General features: G+C 46.2%; 1 protein-coding gene across 10 annotated transcripts in view; it reads left to right on the top strand.

The window, feature by feature from the left end:
• Positions 1-12903, top strand: part of LOC129639703 (uncharacterized) — a 320986-nt gene that overhangs the window by 75395 nt on the left and 232688 nt on the right. For 6 of the 10 annotated variants that reach the window (XR_008708554.1, XR_008708557.1, XR_008708556.1 and 3 more), the window contains exons 3-4: positions 1657-1756; positions 3084-3178. Coding sequence is in view for 2 of the 10 variants with exons in the window: in XM_055564889.1 (XP_055420864.1) it covers positions 1733-1756; positions 3084-3178 (119 nt within the window). In the remaining 8 variants the exon portion in view is untranslated. The remainder of the gene's footprint in view (positions 1-1656; positions 1757-3083; positions 3179-12903) is intronic. The other 4 variants (XR_008708560.1, XR_008708561.1, XR_008708555.1 and 1 more) reach the window with 1 other exon arrangement.

Raw genomic sequence — 12903 nt, 5'->3', positions numbered from 1 at the left:
GGGGACACAGGTTTGATCCCCGATCTGGGAAGATTCCATATGATGCGGAGCAACAAAGCCATTCGCCAGAACTACTGAGCCCCCAAGCCTACTCTGTAACAAGAGAAGGCTCTGAAATGTGAAGCGTGAGAAACGCAACTAGAGAGTAACCCCTGCTCGCTGCAACTAGAGAAAACCCACGTGCAGCCACAGAGACCTAGAGAAGCCAGAAATAAATTAATGTAAAAAATGAATAAAATTAAATAAATATACACGACCTAAACAGGCTATATGAATTCTCCATCACTACCAAAATTCTTGTTACCTGAATGCTCGCCCTCCAGATTCATGAACAGAGTGGATTCAGAGCTGCTTTGGAAGACAGAAAGACCCTCTCTTTCTGTCCTTTAGAAATGGACTCTTGTGGGTTTTTTAATTTCTTTTTCCAGAACCAGTGAACAGTTAAGAGATAAGCCTTGCAAGACGGGAGTGTATCAAATAAAAGAGAACCTCAAATACGAAAAGAAAAAAAGGGGGGGGGGGAGGGAAATGTACCTTGGACAAAAGCAGTCCTTTCAGAATATAGCTTTTTAAAACTGTCAGGATTTTTATGGCTGATTCAGGTGTGTGTTTGGTAGAAACCAACACTCTCACGTAAAGCAGTCATCGTTCAATTAAAAGTAAATAAACGTTAAAAAATAAAGCTGTCGGCATTTATCAAAACCATCAGTGTACAAGCAGTGGACGACATAATGCTGTGGTGAGATGCAGGATTAGCTGTAAAACGCTAGCCTGAAGGCTCTTCCTGTGGCCGGGTCTGCACTGCACGCCAGCAGCGTCTAGTTCAGTAAACCTAAGTTGAGCACCAAAAGCCCCTAGTGTCTGTGAAATAAACCAACCCCTGTCTAATAGGGCAGCATAGTCGCACTCCATAAAAGGTGTTTCTGAGATTTAAGGATCTGGAGAAGTGCTACTCTCAATTTTCATGCACGCTAGTAGGAGAGATTCTGCCAGACAATGTTTCAAGAAGAGATTTCAGCATATGATCAATGTTGGTTTTGGCACAAGCTTTGGTATGTCATCGAAAGTGTCTTTTTTTGGACATTCTCCTCCTTCGTTTTCAAATGTGGTTCAGGTAAGTAACGAAGGATTGTGTTAATGAGCTTATAACAGTCATTGAGGTCCTGTACCTTAAAAGCATCCATTGGGCAAAGATTTCATTCATCTTCCTGCCCGCATCTCTTGTTGTTCCTGATGGTGCTCTTGGTATGCTCTCTGCGGCTTTGGCTGTACTACCAGCAACCAGGATAACAGAAGCATTTCTGGGAAGGTTTTACTCAGTGAAGAGTGCAGTAGCCAGGAAATCCTGTTAATCCCGTGAAATTATGGGAATTTGATTTTCTAAAAGAAGTTCGTTATCAGGACCATTGTACCAGGGGCTCTTGAAGTGAAACCAAAATATTGATACTGCCTGTGTGACTCTGGACTCAAGTGGTGTAGCATGTGCCTTTGAAGTCTGTTGCTGCCGAGATATGTGAGTAACGTATTGTTGTTTGGTCGCTTCAGTCATGTCTGACTCTTTGCGACCCCATAGATGGTAGCCCAACCAGGCTCCTCTGTCCATGGGATTTCCCAGGCAAGAATACTGGAGTGTGTTGCCGTGTCCTTCTCCTGCAGGTAACGTAAGAAGCTTCTAGAAACATTACGCTGATCCTGCTCCTGCAGAAACCCAACTGACAGAGTGTTTCGTCGTATGTGGATCCATGATGAACACAAGGTGAGTCAGAACTCATGAGCACCGCTCCTCTGTCTGAGCCGCACCTCAAAAGCATTTTTGTTTCATCTCAGAGGTAAATGGCTAGATTTTTTTTCCCCCCCAGATACAAATGGTTCAGATTTCTGACATGGAGACGTTTGTCCCTGCAGTGTTTCAACGGAGGCATGGAAATGCATGTAAAACCGTATTTTTCTTTTTTCTTGTACTTAAAGTAGGCACCTGGGAAAACATATAAGACTTTATATTATTACGAAACTCTTTATACTGCAATTAAAAATAAAGCAAAAAAAAAAAAGAAGCAAGGGTCTTTGATGGAGGCTTCCCGTATGTGTGAATTTCATGGATAACAGAAGCCTCTTAAAACAGGTGTGTTTTTAAAAGCATGTTATCCATTTTTGAAGAAGAAAAAATACGTATAAAATGTTTCTATTTTAGAGGACAGCCTGGACATTGAGGCGTCCAGAGCTCCAGCATCCTGGCCGTGAGCCTTTGGTCTTGTTTGAGCCTGTGGTTCAGACGGCGTCCTCCCTGTAGACGTGGCTGCCGCAGATTGTTGGCCTTCATGTTCCGTGGCCTCCAGACACTTCGTGTGTTGGGTTATGGCTCTCAGCTTATAGTTCTCCTGCTTCCTTCTTCTCTTTCACTCCAACGTCAGCTGTGTTTTTGCAGCTGATGGAAACTGCAAGCCCGTGTGACGTCTTGATGTTTTTTTTTTTTTTTTTTTTTTCCCGCTGTTTATCTGAAAAGCACGTTTAACTGTGAGTCCTATAGTTTACCTGGCACCTTTATCGCACCCTTTTCCAGGAAACCCTAAACATAGGAAGCCTGCTTCCTCCGTAGGTCCCAAGGGAGACAGCAGGCAGCATAGGGCCCTAGGGACTCTGACAAAAGAGTCCCATGCCCAGCATAGACAACACATACAGTTCCTGTGATTTTCTTCCTCTTCTTCTTTTAATACATATTTTTTTTGAGAGGGGAGTGGTTACAACTCTTATTTTTTGGCAAAGAGTTGAAGATGACTGAGCATCTAAGCACACATGCAAATTTCCTTTCTCACTCCCCGTCTCTTTCACCCTCTTCCTTCTTCTCTTAAGTTGTGTTACACCCTTGAAGAGAAAGGCTGGTCAAGGGCAGAAATACTTAATGAAGTCTGGGAGCAGAGACACTTACAAAGTCTGGGAGCAGAAATACAAAGTGCAGTGCTTTGTCTTTTGAAGTTTGGGGTTGTACTTTATTTTTTTCTGTAGAGAGTTCAACAGTCCAAATGCTAGACCAGGGTGCTGTTGTTTAGTTGCTTTGTTGTCTCTGACTCTTTGCGACCCTGTAGACCCTCCAGGCTCCTCCTGAGCCACCATGGAAGCCCAGACTAGGACGCCTTCTATCAAACTCTCCAGCTTTTTCCTGTGTTCCATCAGTAACAAGGTAAAGCAGCTATCACTTGCTAAAGACGTCCATTAGAGAAGTTGGTTATTTAAAGTAGGACAGTTACCAGGAAATACGTGGAGAAGAAAAATAGAATCTCTGGGTACCAAATTTGACTTAAAGAAGGTGAACTAATGTAGTGAATGTAGTCTTTCAAAATGACAGGGTTTAATCTCCTGCTTTAAAGTACAGGTCCCAGGACTTCGCTGGTGGTGTAGTGGTTAAGAATCCATCAGCCAGTGCAGAGGACACGTGGGTCTGGAAAGATCCCATGTGCCATAGGGCAGCTAAGCCCGTGTGCCACAACTGCGGAGCCTGTGCTCCAGAGCCTGTGCTCCGAAACAAGAGAAGTCACCCCAGGGAGAACCCCGCACACCACGAGTGGAGGGTAGCCCCTACTCGCTGCAACTCGAGAAAGCTGGCACACGGCAACCAAACCTAGCACAGCCAAAACCAACCAACGAACAAACGAAAAACACAGGCCCCAAATTTATTTGTAAATTGTTGAATATACTCAATCTTAAAAAGTGAGCTGAGGTCTATACGCAGTGTGTGCATGGTAGATGGCATTTGTGATTTGGTATTCGGATATCTGCTGTGAACAGCCGACTCTGGAAAAGGCCCCGATGCTGGGAAAGAGTGCAGGCAGGAGGAGAAGGAGATAACGGAGGATGAGATGGTTGGATGGCATCACCGACTCGATGGACGGGAACTTGGGCCGACTCTGGGAGATGGTGAAGAACAGGGAAGCCTGGGGTGCTGCCGTCCATGGGGTTGCGAAGAGTCAGACGCGACTTGGCAACTGAACAACAATATCCACTATGAAAATGGCTTTTCGACACCAGCCCCCTAAGCACTCTAGAAGACCCATGATAAAGTGAAAATTTGAGTCCCAGGCAGGTTTAGCGTGGACAAAACACCAACCAGGATGCATCATGAAAGCAGGAAAAGACTTCTAATAATCAGCTTCAGTGCCTTACTTTTTTTTTTTTAACATAGATCCAAGGGTTCTGATCAGTTCAGTTGCTCAGTCGTGTCTGACTCTTTGCAACCCCATGGACTGCAGCAAGCTTCCCTGTCCATCACAAACTCCCGGAGCTTGCTCAAACTCATTTCCATCAAGTCGGTGATGCCACCCAACCATCTCATCCTTTGTCGTCCCCTTCTCCTCCTGCCTTCAATCTTTCCCAGAATCAGTCTTTTCCAATGAGTCAGTTCTTCACATCAGGTGGCCAAAGGATTGGAGTTTCAGCTTCAACATGAGTCCTTCCAATGAACACCCAGGACTGATCTCCTTTACGATGGACTGGTTGGATCTCCTTGCAGTCCAAGGGAGTCTCAAGAGTCTTCTCCAACACCACAGTTCAAAAGCATCTTCTATGCTCAGCTTTCTTTATGGTCCAACTCTCACATCCAGGCATGACTACTGGAAAAATCACAGCTTTGACTAGATGGATCTTTGTCGGCAAAGTCACGTCTCTGCTTTTTAATATGCTGTCTAGGTTTAACATGCTGTCTAGGTTTATATATATAGACATCTATTTACTTGGCTGCCTCGGGTCTTAGCTGTGGCAGGCAGGGCCTTCTTTGTGTCATCCAGAATCTTTCTTTCCGGCACTCGGGCCATCTAGTTGCGGTGTGTGGGCTCAGTAGGTGCAGGATATGGGCTGTCTACTTGCGGTGCTGAAGGGCTAAGTTGCCCCCAGGCATGTGGGATCTTCATTCTGCGACCAGGGGTCAAACCTGCCTCCCCTGCACTGCAAGGTAGATTCTTAACCTCTGGACCACCAGGGAAGTCCCAGTACCTCATGTTTTAAGGGCAAACCAAAACTATACCTCAGATGTTCCCACATGGGAATTGTCCAGGAAAAGGGAGTTTCTCTGCTTCTGTTTGGAACTTATCTTGCAATGCATAACACATCTGTACACCATGAGATTTATAAAATCGCCTTGGAGCTCTGGGGAATGATGGCTAATTGTGCGGTATTTGGAAGAATAATGCATGAAAGTTAATTCCCTTACTACCTAGTTAATTGTTGTTGTTGTTGAGTTGCTAAGTCGTGTCCACCTCTCCTGTGACCCTGTGGACTGTAGCCCGCCAGGCACCTCTATCCATGGGATTCTCCAGGCAAGGATCCTGGAGTGGGTTGTCATTTCTTCCTCCAGGGGATCTTCCCCACCCAGGGATCTAAGCTGCATCTCGTTTTTGACAGGCGGGTTCTTTAACACTGAGCCAGCAGGGAAGCCCACTAGTTAAGTAATCCACGGTTGAATAGGCACTCTGCATGTGTATTTGGGCTTCCTAAGTGGCACCAGTGGTCAAGAACCTGCCTGCCCATGTAGGGGCCATAAGAGATATGGGTTCGATCCCTGAATTGGAAAGATCCCTTGGAGGAGGGCATGGCAACCCACTCCACTATTCTTGCTGGAGAATCCCATGGACAGAGGAGCCTGATGGGCTACAGTCCGTGGGGTCGCAAAGAGGCGAACACGACGGAAGCGACTTAGCACTCCCATGTGTATTATTTTTTACATTTATAGTCGTAAGGAACAACTTGGGTTTTACCCTCTCACCCCTCTTTCTGCAAATAGAAGCAGATCATTTGAATACAAATATCTTTTTTTTTTTTTTTTTTGTATTATTATCCTGGGCAGTTTGAATGAAGTTTAACATGATTTGGAAAGAGTAAATATATATGATGCAATTAGTTATTCCCTTTGTGGCTACATGAACTGCAGATTCACACCTCCACTAAGGGCTTCCCTGGTGAGCTCAGGCTGTCAAGAGTCTGCCTGCAACGTGGGAGACCTGGCTTGATCCCTGGGTCGGGAAGATCCCCTGGAGGAGGGCATGGCAACCCACTGCAGTATCCTTGCCCAGAGAATCCCATGGACAGAGGACCAAAGTGGGCTCCAGTCCATGGGGTCACCAAGAGTCGGACATGACCGAGCCACTAACACACAGAGTGTTATTTACATTTACAAACCACAGGCCCCGTGGTTTGTGATCATTCTGTCATTTTCAGAGCAAGCTGATGGTATCTGAAGGTTGCAGAGAGCAGGTGTTCCCCACTGCGGGGTGGGCGTGTGCATCTGAGTTTGTCTTGCTGGCTCCTCAGTGCCTACTCTGGTTCTGCGGCATGCCAGCTTGCTCCTGCCGAGTCTCAGAAGTTCCCTGCATGGCTGGCAGCCGCAGACTGAGGCTGACACGGGCCGCTGTGCCCACTGAGTGGGTTGTGCTTCCTGGGCAGGTCCCACCCTGGCAGGGACTCCTGCTGACAGGTGCGTGGCTGACACCCTGGCATCCTCAGCAGGCCTCCCATCATGAACAGGGCTCCTTTCTTGATGGCCCTTATCTCCGAACCATCAGTAACAGGGTGGATTCCACGGGCTGAGCCGGACAGATGAAAGGTTCCGTTTGAAGGTGACTGATGATACTCGCCCTCAAAGAGCCCTCCTTTGAAAGACGACACAGGGGTTACGTTTCAGAGGTCGGGATCCCCTAGGGCTGCCTTTCATCTCTTCCAGGGGTCCCCTCTGTGACACTCAGCTCTTGTTGACCACTGAGAAACTGCTGGATACGATCAGACCAAAGAGCCTGAGGCCCTCCTGTTCCATCCTGCCTTGCCCGTGAGGCCATCCCAAAACTCCCTGTCTGCATCTCACTCCTGGTGGCTTTCTCCTTAGGGAGCTGCCTGGAGGTTATGTCACAGCCCCCTGGGAAGAACAGCACTCGTGGTTCTTGCTGTTGTTGTTCAGTCGCTAAGTCCTGTCCGACTTTTTGCCTGCCAGGCTCCACTGTCCACGGGATTTCCTAGGTAAGAATCCTGGAGTGGGTTGGCATTTCCTTCTCCAAGGGAACTTCCCGACCCAGGAATCAAACCTGTGTCTCCTGCATTGGCAGGTGGATTCCTTATGACTGTGCCACCTGGGAAGCCCACAGAACAGCTGAGTCACCTTCAAACAACTAGCTGCTATAATTTGCACATGAAATGACACGTGCTCTGACTCTACACATGGACATCACCAGATGGTCAACACCGAAATCAGATTGATTATATTCTTTGTAGCCAAAGGTGGAGAAGCTCTATACAGTCAGCAAAAACAAGACCAGGAGCTGACTGTGGCTCAGACCATGAACTCCTTATTGCCAAATTCAGACTGAAATTGAAGAAAGTAGGGAAAACCACTAGACCATTCAGGTATGACCTAAATCAAATCCCTTATGATTATACAGTGGAAGGGAGAAATAGATTTAAGGGCCTAGATCTGATAGATAGAGTGCCTGATGAACTATGGAATGAGGTTCATGACATTGTACAGGAGACAGGGATCAGACCATTCCCATAGAAAAGAAATGGAAAAAAGCAAAATGGCTGTCTGGGGAGTTCTTACAAATAGCTGTGAAAAGAAGAGAAGCGAAAAGCAAAGGAGAAAAGGAAAGATATAAACATCTGAATGCAGAGTTCCAAAGAATAGCAAGAAGAGATAAGAAAGCCTTCTTCAGCGATCAATGCAAAGAAATAGAGGAAAACAACAGAATGGGAAAGACTAGGGATCTCTTCAAGAAAATCAAAGATACCAAAGGAACATTTCATGCAAAGATGAGCTCGATAAAGGACAAGAATGGTATGGACCTAACAGAAGAAGAAGATATTAAGAAGACATGGCAAGAATACACAGAAGAACTGTACAAAAAAGATCTTCATGACCCAGATAATCACAATAGTGTGATCACTGACCTAGAGCCAGACATCCTGGAATGTGAAGTCAAGTGGGCCTTAGGAAGCATCACTACGAACAAAGCTAGTGGAGGTGATGGAATTCCAGTTGAGCTATTCCAAATCCTGAAAGATGATGCTGTGGAAGTGCTGCAAATTGGGAAAACTCAGCAGTGGCCACAGGACTGGAAAAGGTCAGTTTTCATTCCAATCCCAAAGAAAGGCAATGCCAAAGAATGCTCAAACTACTGCACAATCACACTCATCTCAGATGCGAGTAAAGTAATGCTCAAAATTCTCCAAGCCAGGCTTCAGCAATATGTGAACCGTGAACTTCCTGATGTTCAAGCTGGTTTTAGAAAGGGCAGAGGAACCAGAGATCAAATTGCCAGCATCCGCTGGATCATAGAAAAAGCAAGAGAGTTCCAGAAAAACATCTATTTCTGCTTTATTGACTATGCCAAAGCCTTTGACTGTGTGGATCACAATAAACTGTGGAAAATTCTGAAAGAGATGGGAATACCAGACCACCTGATCTGCCTCTTGACAAATTTGTCTGCAGGTCAGGAAGCAACAGTTAGAACTGGACATGGAACAAAAGACTGGTTCCAAATAGGAAAAGGAGTTTGTCAAGGCTGTATATTGTCACCTTTGTTTATTTAACTTATATGCAGAGTACATCATGAGAAACGCTGGACTGGAAGAAACACAAACTGGAATCAAGATTGCCAGGAGAAATATCAATAACCTCAGATATGCAGATGACACCACCCTAATGGCAGAAAGTGAAGAGGAACTCAAAAGCCTCTTGAGGAAGGTGAGAGTGGAGAGTGAAAAAGTTGGCTTAAAGCTCAACATTCAGAAAACGAAGATCATGGCATCCGGTCCCACCACTTCATGGGAAATAGATGGGGAAACAGTGGAAACAGTGTCAGACTTTATTTTTCTGGGCTCCAAAATCACTACAGATGGTGACTGCAGCCATGAAGTTAAAAGACGCTTACTCCTTGGAAGGAAACTTAAGACCAACCTAGATAGCATATTCAAAAGCAGAGACATTACTTTGCCAACAAAGGTTCGTCTAGTCAAGGCTATGGTTTTTCCTGTGGTCATGTATGGATGTGAGAGTTGGACTGTGAAGAAAGCTGAGCACTGAAGAATTGATGCTTTTGAACTGTGGTGTTGGAGAAGACTCTTGAGAGTCCCTTGGACTGCAAGGAGATCCAACCAGTCCATTCTAAAGGAGATCAGTCCTGGGTGTTCATTGGAAGGACTGATGCTAAAGCTGAAATTTCCAGTACTTTGGCCACCTCATGCGAAGAGTTGACTCATTGGAAAAGACTCTGATGCTGGGAGGGATTGGGGGCAGGAGGAGAAGGGGACGACAGAGGATGAGATGGCTGGATGGCATCACTGACTTGATGGACGTGAGTCTGGGTGAACTCCGGGAGTTGGTGATGGACAGGGAGGCCTGGCATGCTGCAGTCTATGGGGTCGCAAAGAGTCGGACACGACTGAGCGACTGATCTGATCTGATCTGATTTGTAGAAGTCGTTCATAGCCTCGGAACTCTCAGATGTTGGGGAATTCATGTCATTGGAAAAGCAAGTTTGACAGTTAATGGTGAAATTGGGGTAAAAGGAACTAGCTAGCCATTTGGGTTTAGGAAGAGTATACATTTTTAGCTTCTTTGTACTTGTGAAGTTCTTACAACATTGGGCTTCCCTTGTGGCTCAGGTGGTAAAGAATCTGCCTGCGATTCTGGAGACCTGGGTTCGATCTCTGGGTTGGGAAGGTCCCGTGGAGAAGGGAAAGGCTACCCACTCCAGTATTCTGGCCTAGAGAATTCCTATGGTCCACGGGGTCACAAAGAGTCAGACACAACTGAGCGACTTTGACTTCACTTCATCTGTTATAACATAGTTGGGAGTGCAGTATTTGGGAGTGCAGTATATGAGATATGTGATGTTGGCAGTGATGTACACGTTTGTTCTGCAGTGCCAGACTATGCCGGCTGTAACAACAGCACATGAGCTCAAAGACGTGTCGTGAAGTGGGAACTATTAAATATTATTTAATATTTAATAATATTTGATTTGACTACTTAAATAAAATATTAATTTTTTCTCCCTAAGAACAAGAACATAGGTCGTTCAGGACTGCTTTGCAGACGAATGACTTGGGAATTTAGACTCTGGGGATTTTCCTGCTCTGAAATGAGGAGTCTTCCATGTTGACTAAGGAGAAAAGAATTGGCTGTTGAGATAAACAGTTCAGTTCAGTTCAGTCGCTCAGTCGTGTCCGACTCTTTGCGACCCCATGAATCTCAGCACACCAGGCCTCCCTGTCCATCACCAGCTCCCGGAGTTCACCCAGACCCACGTCCATCGAGTCAGTGATGCCATCCAGCCATCTCATCCTCTGTCGTCCCCTTCTCCTCCTGCCCCCAATCCCTCCCAGCATCAGAGTCTTTTCCAATGAGTCAACTCTTCCCATGAGGTGGCCAAAGTACTGGAGTTTCAGCTTTAGCATCATTTCCTCCAAAGAACACCCAGGGCTGATCTCCTTCAGAATGGACTGGTTGGATCTCCTTGCAGTCCAAGGGACTCTCAAGAGTCTTCTCCAACAGAGGAAGGAATAAATCAAGAGAATATTCCAAAAAAAATGTTTCCCGACCCTTTATGTTAATAGGTATGCACCAAACTTGTGCCAACAGAAGCAAAAGGAGATAGAACCATCGAAGATGACCGTACATTCTAAGTGTCCTGGTGACCGGCAGAACTGTGGTGTGACCAGCAAGAAAGTTGGGAGGAAGAAACACAGAGTGGAAGAGCACAGGGAAACACGTTAGGGGCCAGCTGATCATGACTGATTTGACAAAGATGATCAATATGCTCAAGTTGATAAATACTCAAGCAGCCACCAAGACCGTAAGATCAGAGCAGAGGTGAGAGTTGGGGTCTGGGACGATCAGTTGAGATTTAGCAGCAGCAGCAGCAAGACCAAACTTGAGTCACTGTTTAAATTTTTTTTTTTTCAAATTTATATATATATATATATATTTATTTGGCTGTGTGGATCTTCGTTACTGCACAGTGACTTGCTTTGGTTGTGGCCAGTGGTGACTTCTGTCTAGTTGAGGTGCAGGGCCTTCTCACTGGGGTGGCTTCTCTTGTTGCAGAGCACAGGCTCTAAGGCACGTGGGCTTCAGTAGTCGTGGGTGCAAGCTTAGTTGCTCCACGGCATGTGGAATCTTCCCTGAGCGGGTATCAAACCCGCGTCTCCTGCACTGGCAGGCGGATTCTTAACCACTGGACCACCGGGGAAGCCCCTGTTTTGCATCCTTGACGGATGTTAGGGCTTTTAATACCAAAACATCCTAAAGAACGAAGGGAAAGATCTTGTCACAAAATACACGTGCGTTTTGAACTTGGTTACCACGGAGAGGGAAAAGAGATTCATTTCATAAACAACATAAGTGCCATGTGGTTAGTTTCTCTCTCGGCTTCTCAGGTCCTCAATAATGCTGGACAGTTTGCTTGCTGGAAATTCTAGTTTAATGTGACCCGAACATTTGACTCTGAAGCTTCATGAAGAATGTAAGTTCCTGTGGGACCTGGAGAAAAATAATAGCAGTAATAAAGCTTTTGATTTATTGATTGATGCTTTTAAATTGTGATGGAAAAGACTCCTGAGAGTCCCTTGGACCGCAAGGAGATCAAAGCAGTCAATTCTAAACGAGATCAACCTTGAATATTCATTGGATGCTGAAGCTTAAGCTCCAATACTTTGGATACTTGATACGAAAAGCTGAGTCATTAGAAAAGACCCTGATGCTGGGAAAGATTGAGGGCAGGAGGAGAAGGGGACGACAGAGGATGGGATGGTTGGATGGCATCACGGACTCTGTGGACATGAATTTGAGCAAACTCCAGGGATAGTGAAGGACAAGAGAGCCTGGTGTGGCGCAGTCCATGGGGTTAACAAGAGTTGGATACAACTTAGCAACTGAACAACAGGAAGGTAAAGCTTAGAAAGTCTTAGGAGAGTTGCTCATTGGCTAACCAGTGGCTTCTCTTACGTTCGGAACTGACATTAGAGCTGATTGTAAATGCTTGCAACACACACATCTCCCTAATTGCAAGGCTGATTGAAAGGACTAATTAGGTCACCTTCTAATGTAGCAGCTAAAGCTAGCAGATGAGAGTGATACATGTAGACAAATTCAGAAGAGAGTGTACTGTATCCATCTGACTGTGCTTGTCCGCCATCTGCAGATATTGATGTGCTGCTGACTCATTGAACAGACTGGGAAAGTGGCCAGGAACATTCTTATCTTGACATTTTAAAAAGGTGATGGATTGAGAGAGGAAACAGCAGAAAAAGTCCCCTGCGCTGAGTGTGGGTAGGGCCAGGCCTAGAGACACAGAGGCACGGCGAAGCAACAGAGGCAGGCGAGGATGGGGGTGTGGGCAGTGCCTTACGGCTCCCCCCATCCTGAGAACCACCTCGTTTAAATTCAGCAGGAGGACATCCCTGGTGGCTCGGCAGTCAATAATCCGCCTGCCAGGCAGGAGACACTGGCTCTGTCCCTGGACCGGGAAGATCCCCACTTGCCTCAAGGCAATTCAGCCACAACCGCTGAGCCTATGCTCTGGAGTCGGGGACCTTCCACTACGGAAGCCCTTGCACCCTAGAGCCCGTGCTCCGAAACAAGAGAGGCCACCGCAAGGAGAAGACCAAGCATTGCAGCAAAGAGCGCCGCCCCCCACCCCCCACGCCCCAGTCTCTGCCACAGCGGTGAAGACCCAGCACAGCCAAAACGGAATCAATATAAAATAAACTCATCAGGCGTAGAGAGGGGCGGGTCCCGGCTGACCCAGGATTCCCATCCACCCACATTTGTATTCCTTTTCTCCAACACGTTTGCATGTAGGACTTCTCCTGAGCCTCTTCTGAAGATGTAAAGACAAGATCGACCTATACCTACTCTAAATCAATTGA

This window comes from Bubalus kerabau, chromosome X (assembly GCF_029407905.1).
Source record: "Bubalus kerabau isolate K-KA32 ecotype Philippines breed swamp buffalo chromosome X, PCC_UOA_SB_1v2, whole genome shotgun sequence".
Lineage (NCBI taxonomy): Eukaryota > Metazoa > Chordata > Mammalia > Artiodactyla > Bovidae > Bubalus > Bubalus kerabau.
The sequence above is the reverse complement of the archived record's forward strand: the minus strand, read 5'-3'. Positions and strand labels throughout refer to the sequence as shown.